This window comes from Cucurbita pepo, chromosome LG08 (genome assembly GCF_002806865.2).
Source record: "Cucurbita pepo subsp. pepo cultivar mu-cu-16 chromosome LG08, ASM280686v2, whole genome shotgun sequence".
Lineage (NCBI taxonomy): Eukaryota > Viridiplantae > Streptophyta > Magnoliopsida > Cucurbitales > Cucurbitaceae > Cucurbita > Cucurbita pepo.
The window spans coordinates 6,073,876-6,093,521 of NC_036645.1; the positions used below are offsets into that span (position 1 = coordinate 6,073,876).

The 19,646-nt window shown below is 36.5% G+C and overlaps 4 protein-coding genes and 1 pseudogene across 5 annotated transcripts; 1 reads left to right on the top strand and 4 right to left on the bottom strand.

Moving 5' to 3' along the window:
• Positions 1–4,917: 4,917 nt before the first annotated feature.
• LOC111800713 (NAC domain-containing protein 26-like) lies at positions 4,918–6,720 on the bottom strand. Its single transcript, XM_023684525.1, has 4 exons — positions 6,537–6,720; positions 5,929–6,100; positions 5,572–5,849; positions 4,918–5,496 (listed from the first exon to the last, which is right to left on the bottom strand). Exons 2-4 carry the CDS (start codon positions 6,086–6,088, stop codon positions 5,068–5,070), a joined length of 867 nt encoding a protein of 288 aa, XP_023540293.1. The 5' UTR covers positions 6,089–6,100; positions 6,537–6,720; the 3' UTR covers positions 4,918–5,067.
• Positions 6,721–9,129: 2,409 nt separating this feature from the next.
• LOC111800275 lies at positions 9,130–11,815 on the bottom strand. 2 transcript variants are annotated; one of them, XM_023683891.1, is made up of 4 exons: positions 11,675–11,815; positions 11,528–11,586; positions 10,631–10,676; positions 9,130–9,875 (listed from the first exon to the last, which is right to left on the bottom strand). In XM_023683891.1, the coding sequence occupies exon 4, from the start codon at positions 9,852–9,854 to the stop codon at positions 9,318–9,320; it is 537 nt and encodes a 178-aa protein (XP_023539659.1). In that variant the 5' UTR covers positions 9,855–9,875; positions 10,631–10,676; positions 11,528–11,586; positions 11,675–11,815; the 3' UTR covers positions 9,130–9,317. The 2 variants fall into 2 exon arrangements, with proteins under 2 accessions (XP_023539659.1, XP_023539658.1); XM_023683890.1 differs by lacking the exons at positions 10,631–10,676; positions 11,528–11,586 and having other exon boundaries at positions 11,675–11,811.
• An 841-nt stretch (positions 11,816–12,656) lies between these two features.
• LOC111800277 (hsp70-Hsp90 organizing protein 3-like) lies at positions 12,657–15,915 on the bottom strand. The gene is made up of 7 exons (XM_023683892.1): positions 14,872–15,915; positions 14,284–14,572; positions 13,867–13,952; positions 13,562–13,785; positions 13,281–13,347; positions 13,134–13,193; positions 12,657–13,039 (listed from the first exon to the last, which is right to left on the bottom strand). The coding sequence occupies exons 1-7, from the start codon at positions 15,757–15,759 to the stop codon at positions 12,926–12,928; spliced, it is 1,728 nt and encodes a 575-aa protein (XP_023539660.1). The 5' UTR covers positions 15,760–15,915; the 3' UTR covers positions 12,657–12,925.
• Positions 15,916–16,476: 561 nt separating this feature from the next.
• LOC111800117 lies at positions 16,477–17,167 on the top strand (annotated as a pseudogene).
• A 1,116-nt stretch (positions 17,168–18,283) lies between these two features.
• On the bottom strand, positions 18,284–18,840 carry LOC111801054 (auxin-responsive protein SAUR36-like). Its single transcript, XM_023685020.1, has one exon. It carries the CDS (start codon positions 18,812–18,814, stop codon positions 18,356–18,358), a length of 459 nt encoding a protein of 152 aa, XP_023540788.1. The 5' UTR covers positions 18,815–18,840; the 3' UTR covers positions 18,284–18,355.
• Between the last annotated feature and the right edge of the window lie 806 nt (positions 18,841–19,646).

Consider the following 19,646-nt stretch of genomic DNA (forward strand, 5'->3'; position numbering starts at 1 on the left):
CCAATTTGAACATAATTAAGTAGATTATAAATTAATTTTTTTAGTTGGAGAAGTAAATAAATAGAATTGAGTAATATATATGCGTATAATTTATTTATTTATTTTATTTAATAGAATTATTTTATTAATTAGTCGGTGGAGTTCTCATTTAATTTATATTTTAAAAATAGAAATGAAACATGGTTGATAACTACCTTAACATAAATTGGACCACTATGCATTAATATCATTTATTGTAATCGGTACGATGTAACTAAATTATTTATAACCAATCATGTTATCTTCTTTATATTTCTTCTATTTTAAAAATTAAATTTTTCTTTAAATAATTTATTAGAATCTCTTGATCTCGAGCACGAGACCTTGTCACTCATGCTCTTATGTCTAAGCTAACTATAATTTGAAATAAGTGTAAGAATGAATTAAGGTTTTTAAAAAGGTGTGATGTTATTATACTGGTTTAGGACCGACCTAGTTAATCTGACTCGGACGGTTTAAAGCCCTAGATTGGGCCTTTGAGCACGATGAGCTTGTGGGTCCGCTCGACTTGCGGAGTTAAATTCAACCACAACATTGGTCCCCACTCTCAAGCTAGCTCTTGGCTTGGGGAAGACTTTTCGAGACCATCCCCATGTTCAATCACATGGACCTGATTTTGTGCAACAATTTTAGTCCGTTGAGACATTTAGTAGATCGGTAACACTTAAAATGTCTATCCCAAACCCATAAGACTAGGTTTAGCCTTTTGTGCTTTGATAAGTGTTGCAAAAACACATGTTTGAACGCCTTTACTTACAACATTAATTGTACTAACACGATAAAAGGGAGCTAATTTAGAAGAATGTTTAGGTTATGTTTTAAACAAGTGAAATTTTCAAAATAAGAAATAATCCACGTGGACACAAAACCTGAATATAGTTTTATCAGACATTATAAAGCATCAAAAAGTTTGACCTCGATGATACTTTTAATTGTTGGATGAGATCCCTTGTCTATACATACCCAACATTCGGGTCAACATTTGCAAGGCATAATCCAAACCATAATAGAAAATAGTAGATTTGTGATCTATACTCGAGGTGATTGTTGGACATTACCACCCCTTTGAGTTCGCTTGAGGGTTTAGATAATGTATTCAGTGCTTTAGGTGATGGATAGAATTATCTCACTATTAAAGCATGCATAAGTTTACTATGTTAAGATTAGGGAACTTGAGATAGAGCGGTTCTATGTTGACCTAAGTCAGTATGTTTCTAATAGATCGAACACCATAGGATCGTGAGTGGCGATCAGTGGTTAAGACCATAGTGCTTCCAAAAGTTGGATTAGCTACAAGGAGCTAGTCCCAAGCGTCCTAAAAATGTGAGTTGAGACTTATACCGCATAAATGTCCTTAGAGCCTAGTAAACCTCCATGACACATAAGAGAGCTTAAGAAAGCTTAGAAGCCGGCTAGTAGCAAGAACGATGTTATTAGAGCTTGGCAGCCTCCTCTTCCCTCTAGTACTTTAGTAGCACTATTCATTAACCTAGGTCAGACTCAATATTGCCCTTACCAAGTGAATCCATAGGATCAAGCTTGACTAAGGTTAAATAGGAGGGCCGTTGTAGTGACTTGATGAGTTACTATTCTATGTAGAGACTAGATTAGAGCTTAGGCCATGATTTCGTAAACCCATTCTAAAAAGGGACGAGAGACTACATAAGTAGTTCAGCGCATGATTAGTGTCAATATCATGTGTGAAAATGGTTAGGGGCTCCCTGAACAGTCTCGCTATACTTAGTAGCTAACTGGTACGCATGGTCGCTCCCCCGAGACTTGACTATATAGTAATTTTTGTGGAAGGGCCGCCAATTAACCTTACACAAAAGTGTATTTTGTATGATGATTTAGATTTAAAAGAAAATTAGGGAGAAAAGGAGAGTGGGTGTTGGATGGGATGGGAGTGAGCGTACAAAAGTGGCATGATACATGTAGGGTTAGGAGCATGGGAGGGGACATAAATGAGAGCATTAAAATGCATGCCTCTCTGCATGTACTGTATGACATATTCAATGTATAAAGCCTGCAAACTCTACAAATCGGCATTGGGTGGGTGATGGATGAGTGGAGGAGGTATCAATCAATTCCCATCAATTCCTTACCTTTTTTGTTTATGTGGTTGAGGTATACACTATTTCTTACCCAAATATTATCATATAACGAGTTCGAAAGTCTTTTATGTATGGATAAGTTATTTAGCATCCAACCTTCAATGGGGAATAGAAACGGCATACAAAAGTGTACAAATGATAACCCATGAAAACACAAATTACATTGATGTCCCGGGTCGATACCCCTCTGTAACAGTGCGGGCTTCCAAGTACTCTCTCACCTCGACTAGTACGTGCATTCACCTGAAAAAAAGAATGGGTAAATGGGTGAATACAAAAATATTCCGTAATAAACCTATTTGTAAGCTATCATCACATCCAATTCTTAGTAAATTTCCACACACTTTTATCTAGGCTCAGAAGTTTAGGTCTATTCAACTATGTGAGCTTCTTTGTAGGTCTTGAAGTTGTAGTAACAACTCTAATCAATCAAATATTTATGTAGCCTAAGTCTCTTATTACAATCTGTTTACCGAATCGCGATCCAACATTTGACATGTTTCTGCATGCAATAGTATCTCTCACCATTAGTTATCTACGTGGGTAGACTCAAGTCTCTCTCCAAGATAGGTTTTTAACTTAGGGGTATTTTAGTAATTTTCTATAACATATATAGTATTCTCATCCAAATAACCTTTCTAGAGTCCTAAACATGCATATTCTAAACAACTTAAAATAAAATATACTCGCATGCTAGCACGTTCTACCCACAAGAATAATCATTCCCGTACCACCCACACTAAACCCTACCTTAATACCGATAGAATTGAGATAAAAATGTTCAAACTGATCCTGGTCAACTGAACCTAAACGACGTTTTTGAGTTTGATATAGAGAAGGGGTATGATTTCAAAGTTTGTAGAGATATCTAAGTATGTTTAATTTGTAGCAAATAGAAGTACATGAACATGGGTAGCATAAGCACATGTGAAAACAAGAAGACATATGAATGATGTGTTCTCACATGGGACGTTCTCTTGAAGTTAAACAAAGTTGATGATGCTATCTATCTTACTTCCAAAGATAGCCTCAAATTAAAAGGATAAAAAACCCACATCATATATACAATCATGCAATGTTCTTTCCTTCTCTCAAACCACATTCAAGTATTGCCTCTCTTTTTAACTATTTCAAATAATTGCTTTTATTTCTCATAAATTATCCCTTCATCACCAAGGAAGCTGTGAGCCTCTATTGCTTTCACGATAGTATCTAGTGTGATTAGCACCAATCGTATTTGTAATAGTCTATGTCCACTGCAAGTAGGTATTGTCTACTTTAGTCCGTTGTTACATATCGCCTTCAACCTCACGGTTTTAAAATGTGTCTACTAGGTTTCTACACCCTTAGAAGAAATGCTCACAAGCCCACCGCTATCAGATATTGTCCGCTTTAGCCAATTACATATCGTCATCGGTCTCACGCCTTTAAAACGCGTTTACTAGGGAGATGTTTCCACACCCTTATAAAGGAATGTTTCCTTCCCCTCTCCATCCGATGTGGGATCTCACAATCCATCCTGCTTGGGGGCCAGCGTCTTTGCTAGCACACTACTCAATGTCTGACTCTTATACCATTTGTAACAGCTCAAACCCACCACTAGCATATATTATCTACTTTGGTCCATTACTTATCGTCGTCAGGCCTCACGTTTTTTAAACGCGTCTACTAGAGAGAGGTCTCCACACCTTTATAAAGAATGTTCCATTCCTCTCTCCAACCAAAGTAGAATCTCACAGTGTTCGTATCACGAAACTTACACTTATTCACATCAACTCATCCAATTATACTTCGGGTCTTTTGCCCTCTAACGTCAAAGGCAACCGACAATTCGTCAAACGCCCTATGTTGATGTGAGGCAGTAGTAGCACAAGTGAGTCTTTGCCTTGTAGTTCCAATATATCCTTATCTAGTTATGTCCCCTCCCATACATCTATCTATCTCTCTCTCTCTATACCAAATTGGAGCACGCCCAATGATTATGTCTTAGTGTGGTTGTAAGGAGTTTTGATGCTTGACTTCAACTCAAGTAAAAACATGCATGCTATGCTATCTACCTTTTGTCTTTGAAGCCTTAAGAGCAACACCATATAAAACATATACCACATATATAGAGACACATAAACAGAGATTGGCCTTTATTTCTTCATTTTCATATACCACATAGGCCGTAGCTTTCCCAATACAAGGCTGGTTTTGATGATGTTCCAGCCATTTCTCCATTTCCAACAAAACCTCCGACCAACTAAGAATCACCAAGAACTTGCCTCCAAATTAAAGGTAAATTCCATTTGTATAAGTTCATTCATTTGTTTTATACACTCGTTTCACTCCAAGAGCTTGTTTGTTTGCTCGAAGATCCATCAACTCTCTTGTTTCATTTCTTTTTATCGCATCAATTTCTCGATCCATTACAATCTTCCCGTTTTCGTTTTGAACTTTCGCTTCAAAATTTATAGCATCAACACATGCAAAATTTCTTCGTTACTAGCAAAAGATGATATAGCTACCTAAATCTCTACGTGCTCTAAATCTTGAGAACCTTTATTTGTGTGTCCGTCCATGTTAACATGAAATTTACTTTAAGCTTCGCAAGCTACGTTCCAAAATTCCTCTTCATCCCGACTAAATAATATTTTTTTTGACACGAAATTATATAATCGATAAGCTTTACAATTCTCACTCTAACCCGCTACATTACGACAAACCCTTAAGCAAAACTATCATTCAACAAGAGTTAAAGAAGTAAACTTGGTCATGTAAATTTACAACTTTAATTTAATCATGCAACAATTTTGAGTACATATGGATATGTTTATTTCAAATATAATATGAACTTCTTAAGTAACATAAATATATAGGTTTTTTAGTATATCAAACATTTATTCAGCTCCGATAGATAGCCAGCTCTTGTTCATTCACTTGCATATTTGGTGGGATGAGAGTAATTGGCTTCATCTCTTCCATGATGATCATCTCGATCCGTGCTGAGCTGAGACGCTACATATCGATCCATGGCTTGCCAATCCATCAGCTTATTATCTACACCATGAAAGAATGTTTGAGACGAGGAGGGGGCGTTTGATCGAGGATCGTAGCTGCACGACGACATGTCGGAGTTAAGCTCAAGGTGTCGAGGGAGCTGAGGGAAAGCATCGTCGAACACGGTGAAGTGAAGATGATCAATCTCATGCTTGCAAGGTTGAGAGATTTGGTTTGGAGAATCAATTTGTGGCATGAAGGAGATTTGATCATCTTGCCAATAAGGTGATTCATAATCGCCCATCTTTTGGGCTGTCGTCATTTTCTTCTTGAAAACCTTACACACCACCCATCCTTCTTCCTGGTACAAATGATTGATCATAACAATCTACACTTCAAAAAAATGAAAATAATTGTAATTCAATTGTAAACTTGCCTGAGGAGCACCATTTTCGCTCGTCTCGAGTCTATACTCATGCATGATCCAATCAGACTTTTGTCCATTCGGAGCTCGACCTCGATAGAACACTAGGGTTTTTCTCATTCCAATTAACTCATGCCCGTACCTCGAGTAAATAGCCTTGTCCCTTCCCGTTGCCTTCCAAAACCCTTCTTTCGTAGCTCGATTAGTTCGAGTACTTGTTGGATACTTCTTATCTTTATGGCTGAAAAAGTACCAATCCTCTTGATCTTGACCTCCCATTCTACACAATTCTATGTACAAATACACATCATTTAAAAAGGGTTTTCTTCAAAACATTAGAATCAAAATTGTGTACTCTCTTTGCATTACCTTGAAGATCCCATGGCTCAATTTTGTAGAGATCAACATCTTTGATGACATCAACATCAATCCTTTTTGAACCAACTTTTTTCCTCAAATAATAATCTATGAGTTCTTCATCTGTTGGATGAAATCTAAACCCCGGAGGAACATGTAAAATTGTATTCATTTCTCGATCTACCTGCACAAATGTTTTCTCATTCTCTCGTTACTCAAAACCTTAATTTTATTCGTTTATTGATATTGAATCAATTCGAACTCTCGATATACAAAAAAAAATCAATATATTGTTTCGAAATAGTTTAACATAATCTTTCTAATGGGTTAGTTACGAACAAGCACGAAAATACACAAACCCTAACTTAAAAGGATTTCTTCAAAACAACAATCCAAGAATTCTCATCAACAAAGGTATAGTTTTATACAAATTTACATAATGATTAGTGAATTGTAAACAAAAAGAAGCACAAAATGATTATCATTAACAAAACCCTAATCTTTAGCTTAGCTCAAAAGTCTCATACCATTAATTATCATCAAGCTTCAAACCCTAACAAATCAAATAAAGCTTCAAACTAAAAATTATCTTGAATGTCATCAAAATTCAAACTTAGTACCTGTTTGGATCCGCCCTTCGAAACCCGAAACTTCTTTTCTCCAAATCTTCTACAACAACACGCCTCTTCGTCTCTTCGTCTCACTGAACCAAACAAATAATACACGAACAGAGAAAGGAGAAAATTAATCGTCTCTTCGTCTCTTCGTCTCTTCTTCTTCTTGTCTTGATTGTAGAGAGAGAGAGAGAGAGAGAGAGAGAGAGAGCAAAAAAAAGGAAAGAAAAAAAAAATCTTTGCGCCAAAGGAAAGGTGGCGAAGAAATGTATTTAGAGAGAGAAACATGGCCACCAGCAACTGATGGAGACCANGTTTGCTTTTTTGATGTTCAAGAGAGAGGTGTTGCATATGATAGGATGATAGGATGATGGATGGTTGGGATTAAAAGCTGGGTGCTCAAGAACTGTTAATCAAGTACTAAACAACTTATATTATTTTTTACTTTACATATGAATATGATAGCACATTATCATTATGATATATACCAAATTGCATTCACAATAATTGCAAACCGCAGGTGCACAATATCAAATTTTAATGAACTGATAACAGATTACATCTCCCTATTATCAGGAATTTGTCCAACTAAGAACTGGAAAAGGGAAATTAAATTAATTGTAACTCACTTAAGCATCATAGTTTTGATTATTCATTTTTAATTAACACAATTATTATGAGCAATAAAATAAGATGATGTTGTAATATCTAAGTTTGACCGGTACGAATTCTCCCACTTTTACTTTTTAATTCTATATTGAATGGTGTAATAGCCCAAGTCCACTGCTAGTTGAGGAGAACGAAGGGGGTGGATTGTGAGTTCTCACATCGATTGAGGAGGAGAACGAAACACCCATCATAAGGGTGTGAAAACGTCTCTCTATTAGACGCGTTTTAAAAACCTTGAGGGGAAGTCCGAAAGGGAAAATTCAAAGAGGAAAATATCTGCTAGCGGTTGGCTTGGGCCGTTACACTTGTTGAAGAACAAATGGGGCTTGACCATGATTGCACCACTTTGCCTGCACATGAGCTATTTTTCACTTTGGTTTCGGTATTAAACGTATTACAACTTGAATTAGGTTCAACCAAAGAAATTTTCAAGACTTTGGAGCACCTAGCAAGTTGAAAACGAGCACGGGGAGGCATGCAAGACCATATAAATAGTCGTTCAAATTTTCCTTGAACAGTACTTTTAGGGATCGCTAGGATGTACTTTTAGGGATCGCTAGGATGTACTACCATGCGAGCATAACCTACTATAGGTAATTAGATTAAGCATAATTAGGGCAAAAGATGAGAGTTTAGTTAAATATGTTATGTATGTTGTAGCGAAGGACTAAAATGCTCTTAGTATGAGATTTATAAAATGCATGTTGTATGAGATATTTTTAGTATGAGATTTATAAAATGCATGTTGTATGAGATATTTTTGTTGTTCTAGAATTTTAAATCTCGGTTGAGATGTTGTGATTGATGAATGTTATCTCCCAAGTTACAAATAAGACACTAGAGTTAGAACAGTTTTATGTTGACCTCGGTAAAAAAAAAACAGTATATCCATCACCCTAGGATTGTGAGCCATAAATGGTCAAGATCCTCATGCTCCCAAGTAGTTGCCAAACCAAGTCGTAGGTATTACGGAATACATACCGTTGAGCTTGACTCATATCGGTCAAATAGAGTAATATAACGAAGCTACTTAATGAATTACTATCGTGTGTAGAAATAGTTCAAGGGTCGAGGCTACGACTCCATGAGTTATCCTAAGAGGGGACTAAGGACTACATAATTAGTTTAGCTCATGATGAGTGTCATTAGCGTGTGTGGAAATTGTCATGAACCTTCTGAACAACATTACTTCGTTGTAAATTCATTGAGATAGACGAGGGACCACACAGATAAACACAGTAGTTGGCTAGCACATAGGGTCCTTCCCCAAAATTTAGTGTTGCCTTATAGTTTTGTAGTAAGGGTTGCCAACTTATCTTACACAAATGTTGTTTAGATGAGTAGATATCATACTATCCTATGAGATATGATGAGGTAGTGCCTCAACCCAGGATACTAGTCATTCAATGCTATGGCAATGCAAGCTGACTAAGTAAGAGAACCGCTCATTCAGTAGATAAGTTACCTCATTCAGTAGATTCGTGGCGCTAGAAAAGAGTGAACAACCTCCAAAATCCAACCTCCAAAATCAAAGTGAATTTGTGACAAGTAACAGAACCGCTCAAAACTACGAGGATTTCCCAGAATCTCAAATAGTTGTAGGCCTTAGCTTGAGCCTACAAGTAGGTTCCTTAATGAGCATTTTTTTTTTTTACATTTATCAGATTCTATTTTTCTTTTTCAAGTGATCGTTTGCTGCTGGTCGAGGTGGGGCTCACTCGGGAGTAGGCGGTCATCGAGGGGTCGTCCCGAGTATTAGTTGTTTTTGCATTTTGAGGTTAATTGTTTGAGTTTTTATGGGGTTCCCTGGTTCCCGTTTTGTTAAGATAAGATGATAGTAATTTGAGGTGTAAATGTTATGGGTTATTTGGTTGTGTAGTGTACAATATTTGTGGGTAATTGAAGAGACTTGGGGAAGAAGGTAAAGCTACGTAAACAACTGGAAATTATATCTTGTTTCCTAATAAAACCACACACCCACCCAAATTGCTTTCATCATCAAACCTCAATTTTAAGAATGCACAAATTTGGCTAAAAGCAACCCCCAATTGTCTCGTTGTCTTTTGGGTTATTTCTGTTGGCAAAATCAGTAACTGAGATTCATAGCAGATGCCAATCCTATTTCTCGACCGGGCTCATTTGCTGCCGAGCTTGGCGGTTACAATTGGCAAAACTTTTTACAAGACGACCACATTTCAAGAGGTCATTAGGATATTCTTTGTAGCATTGAAAGCAAGCTTCGCTTTCAGCCAAGCACGGCATAGGCTTCTGGTAAGGGAGTTTGAACTCCTTCTCATGGAGGTCTTTAGCCCTTTGACTGACTTCCTGCCGCAAGTTATCCTCCTGCTTCTGCAACTTCTCCACTACCTTTTCGCTCTCTTGCAGCACGGATTGGATTGCATCTATCTCTGCGTTTGCAGGATGCACGGGAGGGAAGAGCGGAGGAGGTCGGTGTGGCCATCCATCACTTCTGCTTACTCCTTTCAGCATTCCAGAATCATCAGATGTATGTTTCTGATCAACCTTTATTTGGGGTTTTTTACTCTCTTGTGGTGCCTTGGTTCTATTTCTTCTTGGTGTTCGTTTTGGTTTTTCAGTATCAACAATTAGCATATCAACAAGGTTTGAACTAATCTGAATGGAAAAGTCACCCATTATGCTCCCTAAGCACACTACCTGAAAATCATGATAGAAATTATGTTTTAATCAAGTTACAAACATGTAGAAAGCAAAAGAAGTTGCATAACAACACACTAAGGATATCCAATTATCCATCATGCAATACATTATGTCCCGACAGAGGAGGGATATAACGGTTCCAGGCTGATTGTCTCTGCAGTGACATAATAATCTCAAAATCAAATAGAAGCACATATATGAGATCCCGCATCGGTTCGGAGGAGAACGAAGCATTGTTTATAAGGGTGTGGAGACCTCTCCCTAGCATAAACATTTTTAAAATGTTGAAGGAAAGTCCAAAAGAGAAAGCTCAAAGAGGACAATATTTGCTAGCGATGAGCTTGGGTCATTACCAATGGTATCAGAGCCAGACACCGGACGATGTGTCAACGAAGAGGTTGAGTCCCAAAGGGGGTGGACACGAGGCAATGCGCCAGCAAGGACGCTGGGCCCCGAATGAAGGTGGATTAGGCATCCCACATCGATTGGAGAAGGGAATAAAGGTGGATTGTGAGATTCCACATCGGTTGAGGAACGAAACATTCTTTATAAGGTGTGGAAACCTCCCCCAGCAGACGCCTTTTAAAAACCTCAAGGGGAAGTTCGAAAGGGAAAGTTCAAAAAAGACAATATCTGTTAGTAATAGGCTGAGGCTGTTACAACATAAATGATTTCTCTCTAAAGAACTCAGCGAATTTGCTATAAGTTCTACAGTTCCGTCCAATTTTCAAGGGAGAAAAAGGTTGACACACCTGCTAATAGAGCCTGACTAACACAATTTCTGCAAGAGTCCAATCCAGCAAGATATCCATATACATTACAAGAACATATGCAAATACAGAACCATGGCGTTCCTTCAAACCCAAGTGTATAATGTACCCATGTTCAACATCCATCAAACACTCTGACATTTGAAATATTAGTAAAAAACAATACATGTCAAATGCTTTTTTTTCTTATGTTTATTTGATACCCGTGAGCGCCTGGGACAACTTGCGTGTACTTCAACTAATTTCACAGGACACTAACCTAATTCTACTATTGTCAAGGAAACTTATAGGCGTGTCAAATACTTATTAAGCATTTAGGTATGTTGTGGACACTTATTGAACATATTGAAGATACGTTCAGCATTTGCAAATGTATTAGACACCAAACACAGGGAAACATTCGCCAAACAAATTTCTGTTCTAATTTCTTAGAAATTAATGTGTCATTGAGCCCATCATGAAGGCTGATCATGTCCCATGTAAAGAAATGGTAGACATTTTGGAGGTCCTAAGAGATCTTACGGAATAGCTAGCGACTGGACTGGACATAAATATCTTCTGGTATTCACTCTCAAATCTACTAGAAAAATGAACAGTCCCGTTGTTTCTCATTTTGAATCACAAGGATCCAACATAATCAACAGTACGGTGATTAACCAAAAGAGTGAAAACAATTCATCGCGGACAGAGACGGAAAACAAAAGCAGATAGTTTCATCGACACATTCTTCAAACCCACTACAGAAAATTCAGATTCGCCTAATAAATATATATAGCACTGACAAACGCACAAAACAAAACCCTCCGCCAATCGGGAAAAAGGCAGTCTTAAAATGCAAAGGAGAAAGCACAGATAGATTTGAGCAATACACAAAATCGTCAAAATGTATCCTCCAAGAAAATATGGCATAGACGCTAGGGCAACCAACGGAAGAAGACCTAGAAATTCAATTTCTTGAAAATGGGGAAAGAAAGGGCGATCGATTATCAGATTAAAGGAAAAAACGTAAGAACAATGAATGCATACCGGAGGGAAGCACGGCCCCGTCTGCAGCGAATTGGAGTTTGAATGTGGAAAAGGAAGGCCAATCTTCTTTGGGACTCGGGGATTAGGACCAACACAGAATCGTTTCTAGGAACTGCAAGCGAATAAGCAAGCGAATAAGCAAGCTCCTTTATTTTATTTTGATAATTAATTTATTTTATTTTATATTTATCTTGTTTTTATAAGGCATGTTTTATGTTTTATATTCAAATATGAGGATTTTTTTTTTTTATAAATATTATTAGTAAAATATAACATTTCTTAAAAATATTTATAAAAATATTATAGTTTAAACTAGAGCAACAAAGTTCACCCGATTGATTTAAAAAAAAAAAATAATAAATTAAAAAAAAAAAAACAAAAAAAAAAACTAAAGGACTGTATCGATCTTATTATAAGAAGTAATATTTATGTGTAGTAAATCTGAGCAAATTATTTAATCTCTTTTTATAAATTTATTAATGAGAAAATTAATATTTTATAGGATGATATTTTAATTCCAAGTAAATTATGAATTCATATTTTCGAGGTATGCATCAATCAAATCCTAATTTTTGCCCCGTGCTGTCGAAACTGCAGAGCAGCATGAGTTATTTAAGCATATGCGTTCCGTTCCAAGCCTAATACGCAGTCTTTCTTGAGTCCTCAATTGGAGATATCAGACTGCTAACAGGGAAGTAGAAGCTTGACAAGTCAGTTCATGATGAAGGTATTCCAGATATTGGCTTGGGGGGGGGGTGTGATGGTTTGATAATCATTTTCATGTTATTACATGACTAATATGATTATGAACCATGAGCACCTAAAACACAGAAGAAAGAACATTCTGCAGTCATATTATTTGAACAAAAAAAGTGAAACAGCAGAAGCACCAAAACATCATATGTCAATTCTTCGTCATAATGCCATTTGTGAGTGAGTGTAGCATATTATGCTGCGGTTGCTATTTGAACATGATCGAGCATTACAGTGTCAACTACGTTCTCAAATTTAATTCATGGTTGAAACATGGTGTATCCAATGTACTGTGCAAGGGGAAGGGCTGCTTCTTCAAGCAATTGTGCGAAAGGGGATCTCAAAACCAATAACAAGCTAAAATTTAGCAAGAAAATTATTTCAACTTAAACACGGGTATCTATTGTCAATGATTCATCAAAACGATACACACCCAAACTGCACTTTTAAGATTTTAAGAAATCTTTCTAACCAGTGGTAGTATTTGGATTGATTTGTTCATCTCATTTGAACGATTCCTGCGCTAATCAGCTTCTGCAACTTGTTCATCACCATTGGATTCTTGGTGTGTTCTTGAGCCGCCTTTGGATTTTCCTGGAAATCAGTCAATACCTACAAAAAAANCATGAATCAAATTCTTGGTGGCTAATGCGTGCACATCAGTCGACCATGAATTACGCATATGCTAACTAAGAACCAAACATACCTGTCTCATAACAGGATCGGTGAGTATATTTTGAATTTCTGGGTCCTGCATTGCTTTGGCCTAGAACATGAAGATCTTATCAGACCAATTCAAGAAACACTAGACTAACTAAAAGCTCACTTCAAGCTCTTGGAAAACATGATATACCTGTCTTTCCTTCAATTCTTCAGGTGTCAAATCCCCACGGCTTGCCTTGTTAACCTGCTCTACACATCTGCAAATCAAGTTTTCAACTTTCCGTTAACGAGAATTTTTGTGAGATCTGGAGAACACAGCATTCTTTATAAGGGTGTGGAAACCTCTCCCTAGCAGACGCGTTTTAAAAACCTTGAGGGGAAGCCCCAAACGGAAAGTCCAAAGAGACAATATCGGTGAGCAGTGAGCTTGCTAATACCAATTCAAAATACAACCAAATAGACTATGCATACCTTCTCATACCATCCAGCAATTCTTGGTTTTTAGGATCATGTTTTAATCCCTCCTGGTAGGTTTCCAAAGCCTTTTCATATTCTTTCATGAAAAACTGAACTGCACCTTTCCTTGTATATCCCTTTACAAATGTAGGATCAAGCTCAATGCACTTCTCTGCATCCTTCAAACCCTCAGGCAATGCCCCCAACTTAGTATAGCAAGCAGCACGGTTACTATATGCCTGAAAAGAAATAATACATCAGATTACAACTCGCCTTAAGAACTAACTCAATCTCTTCAAAGACACCACTAATGCTCCGACCTTTGCATCCTCGGGGTTTCTTCTCAAGGATTCTGTGTAATGTTTCACGGCCTCGGGATATTGTTGCTGCTTAAAACACTCATTCCCTGCAAAGAAATTATTAGACATAAAAAATCAAATGTACATAACAGTGGTTGAAATATGAGAAATCAACAACAGAAAAAACTCACAAAATCGAGTGTCAGTTGATTGAAGGAAGTTAAAAAGAAAAACACAACCCAAGATTAAAAACATAGCAGCTTATGGATTAACGAGGTAGATTTTTTTGTTAAAAAAAAAATGGCTACAATTTGCCAATTAGCCAATTGCTTTAATCAAGTAATATCAAAGACTCAAAATCTTACAGACTCCATCAGTTCATTTATATTTCTTCTAAAAGAACAGAAATAAGGAACAAAAGCTAGGGGAAGGGCGTACCTTTTTCCCGTTCCTCATCAGCTATATTAGGATCAAAATACTCTTGTTGCTCCAAATCCTTCTTTGCTTTCTCAGCATCATTGAGTTTCTTCAGGGTGTCAGGATTTCTATGCTCAGTAAGAGCCTTCTGGAAGGTTTCAATAGCAGTATCATAATCCTTTGAACATTTTGCCAGTTTCACATAAGCTGTTCCTTTCCTGGTCAAAGCCCTTGCAATCATCTTAAAGTCAGACCTGAGCTCCCTACCCCTCTCAACAGCCTTATCACAATCTTTGATACAATCTTCGTACTACAGAGAAAGAACAAGCATATCTTAAGGTTTCACACTTCAAAATGCCTTCAAGGAGTTAATGCGAGGTGGGAAACCCATTTGGCACAGAATAAAAACATGATAAAAGTTTCTATAAGGCCCTCTCCTCCTAAATAATTTGCATTCAAAATTTTCATTCGCCTAAAGTTCAAGGCCATCACTCAGTAACAGACAGACAGTGGACAGACACTTCCTAAACTTGCCTCACAACACATTATATAGGAATGGAAATAAATCAAGAAAGCCATCGACAGTAAACGACATGTAAAACCCATCACCTTTCCCATCTCCAAATAGACAGCAGCTCGATTTGTTAAGAAAGAGATGTCCTCATCGTTCAACTCAAATGCCTTAGTGTAATGATTAATTGCCTTTTCGAAATCCTTCTTCTTGTACGCCGCATTGCCCGCCTCCTTCTCCTTCTGTGCCTGCAGCTTCTTCTCCTTGGCCTCCTTCTCCTCCTCGACAGCTTCCATAGGCTCTGGCTCTGGCTCTGGCTCCTTCACCGGCTCGGCCTCAGCAGATCTTTTCCGTTCCGCCGGCGAAGAGGACGCCTCAGGAACATCAGCCTTCTCCTCCCCGGGATTATGCAACTTCAAGTTCAGCAAAACCCCTAACGCAGCCATCACTCTCTGATCCTTCAAATGCATATTGATGCTATTAGGGTTTCTCTGAATATCCTGCATTATATTCAAAAAATCTGGCTGCTGCAGAAAAGCCCTAGTAGTCGGATCAGCGGTCAGTTTAGCCCACATCTCAGGTCCAGAGAAAACATTTCCGAATGGATTCGGTGGAGGCACCGGCCGCGACCTGGAAGCCGCAGACTGAGCATCAGCCAGTCCAGATTTCAAAGCTTCATTGCTAGGATCAATCTCCAACCCCTTCTTATAAGCCGTTACAGCCGCCTCATGTTCTCCGAGACCGAGATGAGCAGCGCCGAGCCGGCCGTAACCCTTAGGCCAGTCCGGCTTCAACTCTACGGTCTTCTCAGCGTCAACCAAGGCCTCGGAATATTGATGGAGAGAAGCATAGGACGCAGATCGATTGGAATAGAGAACATGATTGGTAGGAGCAAGTTGTATGGCATCGGAAAAATGGCGGACGGCGGCGGAGAAGTCGCCGGCTGAGAACGCCGCATTGCCCTTGGCTTTGGCTTCGTCGGCCATAGAAAATTGTTCCGTCGGACGACAGAAATTGTGAGAAATCGGACAGAATCCGGCGGAAAAGTTGCAGAGATTAAGGGAAGAGGAAAGAAATTTTTATCGGAAAAGAATTTGAGAGAGAGAAGATGGACGAAGAAAACAGAGTGTTCTCGTAGGTTTCTTTTTTTTGGATTTTTGAAGGAGTTCTGGAATGTTCGATTGTCCTGGAAAATTTGGCTGTTTGGTAACGCCGCTAGCTTATCATCTATTGGAATAATAAATCATCTCTTTGGTTGTGCTAACCAATTGAGTCAATAATAGTCAATTATCTTAATCATATATTTACATTATAGTTTTTCTATATATATAAAAATTAAATTAAATAAAAAATACCCATAAACTTTCTTATTTTCGAGCTTAGTTTGACAGGAAGAGGTTTCCACACCCTTATAAACAATGTTTTGTTCTCCTCTCATACTGATATGGGATCTCACAATCCACCCCTTTTTGGGGCCCAGTGTCCTCGATGGCACACTGCTCGGTGTCCACCCCTTCGGGACTCAGTGTTCTCGCTGGCACACAGTCTCCACTTCTATTAGATAATGTGCTCTTTGGGTTTTACCTTTCAGACTTCCCTTCAAGGTTTTTCAAATATTTTTGTTAAGAGGTTTCTACACTCATATAAATAATGTTTCTTCTCTTTTCCAACTGATATGGGATCTCACACACATCTAGGATGTGATGAATGACGCTTTTGCCTCCAGTAGCTTACATGCTGCTTTCTCGCACTACGTACAGCAACTGCGAAGCTACCACTACTATCACTACCTCTCCCTCCTTGACCTTCCCCTTTCGATGAGGAAAGCTGCACTTGCACTCTGAGCGTTTAATGTCGAAACATCCCGAGCTATGAATGTTGCTACTGATCCATCCAAGGATAGGTCTTATGCGACTTGTGTGGTGGCCTGAGGGAGGCTATTGACAAAAATATATGATAATAAAAACATTGAACATTTGTAACATAGGTGTTAAAAATGATATTTAAACTAAATTATAGTTTATCATATATATTATATTTGATATTTTATTACGACAAATATCTTTCCATTTATTACTATTTCTATATTCCTATAATTTATTTGATTATAAATAGAGAAATTTGACACATCATTTAAGTGCGGTGGATTATGCAAACATTCTCAACAAGTCCTTTCATCACTGATTTCTGATAACAAAGTTAGTAAGTAAAGACTTAAAAGATTCGTCAAAGTTCAGAGAGTCCAGGAACTATTGATGAGCTGGAGAAATATATTAGGATAGTGCATCAACACTACTCTACATGACCCTTCAAGCGGGTGGCATTAGGTCCACAATAGCTGATCACGCATCATCTCAACACCATTTTTCTTATATTTCTTTTAAAATCATCTAAATTGTTACCGATCGAAATTTATAGATCAAATAAGAAAGCGGAAAGAAAAAAACTTTTTCAAAATAAATTATCGGTCAAATCGATATATATCAAAATTAAATGAATTTATCAATAATTTTGAATTTTCTAAAGAAATAAACTTTTGTAATACCTTATCAACTATATAGTATATAAAATAATGTAAATAAGTGAACTACAAAATGTTTTCGAATAAATATCCGCTACGTAACAAATTAAAAATGATATTTTTAACGCACTAGGTAATAGGTATTTTTGAAATTTTTAAAAATTATAAAAAAAAAGGTAATATTAATTTTTTTAATGTTAAAAATATTTTTTTTAACGTTTTTAAAAGATAAAATGTTCTTTTTGTTGAAAATTTTTAAAGTTTGAAATTTATGGATTTCTTTTATAACTTAGCCTAACTATAATCAATTTTAGCCTTTTTCTCTCAAATAAATTTTATTTATTTATAATTATATACATTTAGCTAAATATAATCTAATTTATTGTTTCATCTCGAATTTTATTCTAAAAATAATAATAATATTTTAACAGACAAATTATTATTATATATATATTTTAAAAAAAGGCCCAACACTTTTGACCGGTAGTTGTGGCCAGATTCAATTCATAATGATCAGATTAATTTTGATGCTTTTTTTTCATAGGTTAATTATTTCATAAATAAATTTATTTATAGTATTGAGTTAAATTCGAAAAAAAAAAAAATTTATGCCAACACGAAATTTCTCGAGTTGGTTGAGTTGATAACCTCATCCTAATTGAGTTCCCAACTCAATGCTCTATTTTCAAGTTAGATTGAGTTGTCAGGTTATTCTATTTTTTTAATTATTTTAAAAAAAATCATATTTATCTCCGATATATGTTACATTAATGACTAAAATTTATACGGCGCATTCTATTATACTTTGACCCGACCAAAATAATGTCTAACCCAGAAAGTTAAGAAATTCAAAACATTTATGATTTGGATTGAGTAGTCTAAATTGATCGAATTATTAGATTATATTAATTTATTTTATTCCAAAATGAAGAAAATAAAAAACAAAATTTGGATAATTATAATTATTATATTTAAAGGAAAAAAAAAAAAAAAAAGGCAATAGCGGAAGCCAATTTGACCACTTCTTTTCAGTCACTGCCAGTGATCACTTTGAACACACTCTACTTTCCCCAGAGCCGGCGCCGGCAGCCGCCAGTCCGCCGCCTGGATCGACTGTGCTCGGCCGCAGCAATGCAATTCCTAACCTCCTCAAACTCCGAGACCCCAACCGGAATGACGATCCGACCAGGATAATCAAACCCATAAATCCTCTCGGCCGCCTGCAGCAATTTCCCAAACATGGGATGGTTGAAGTAAATGACGGGGACAAGATGGGTCTCCGTTTGATCCTCGGGTCCGCCGACGTGGACGGCGAGATAGCCTTTGGGCGGTGGAGGCGGAGGGGAGCGACGGCGTTCCAAGCGGCCGTAGCCGAGGCGGCGAGAAAAGGAAGCGGTGGCGAGGGAGAAGAGGTTGGAGAAGGGATTGGAGGATGGGGGAAGGTTGAAGTTGAAATTGGGTGTGGATTTGAAGATGTTGAGGAGCTTGATTTTCAATTTGAAACCTCTGGTTCTTCGCATGATTGGGGAAATGGGTTCTTTCTCTAACTTTGATGTTAATGGTGAGAGATTTTGTGAACAAAACAGGGGTTTTATAAGAAGAACAAGAAGAAAAAAACAGGGGATTTATTTTTCAATTATGGAATTCTTTTTTCTTGCTTTTTGGGTTTTCTTCTTTTAGTCTCTATCTTATTTACATCTTTTTAAATAATTAAATTTCTTTTTCAATTTTTTTTTTTTAAATTTGGTCACCAAATGTTTTAATAAATTTTTATTTTATTTTTTTTACTTCAACTAGTTTAACCCTTCAACTTTGAAGGACACGAGAAGTTAAAGAGTGTTCAAAAAATTCGATAACCCGAAAAACTCAACCAACTTAACCCAACTTAATCTAACCGGTATGTTTTTGGGTTGAATTATAAATTTATTTGGATAGAGTTCAAATAAATAAAAATATTTAATTGATTAATAAATTCTCACAAAATCAGGTGAATTCCCTTTAAATTAAAAAAAAAAAAATTATATATACATATATTTATTTAATTTTATAATTATTTTTAAACTATTGTTAAGTAATTTTTAAAATATATATATTCAAATTGAATTATAAATGTGAATTAAATATTTAAAAATAAATAGATAGATATTTTACTAATTATATTAAAAAAAAACTATTTTAATGGTGAAATTAATTCAATCTAAAAAATAATTGGGTTGTGTTAAATTATATTAATAAAAAAATTTTACAATTTTAATTAAAAAAAAACATATATATATATATATATATATATATATATATATATATATATATATATATATATATATATATATATATATATATATATATATATAT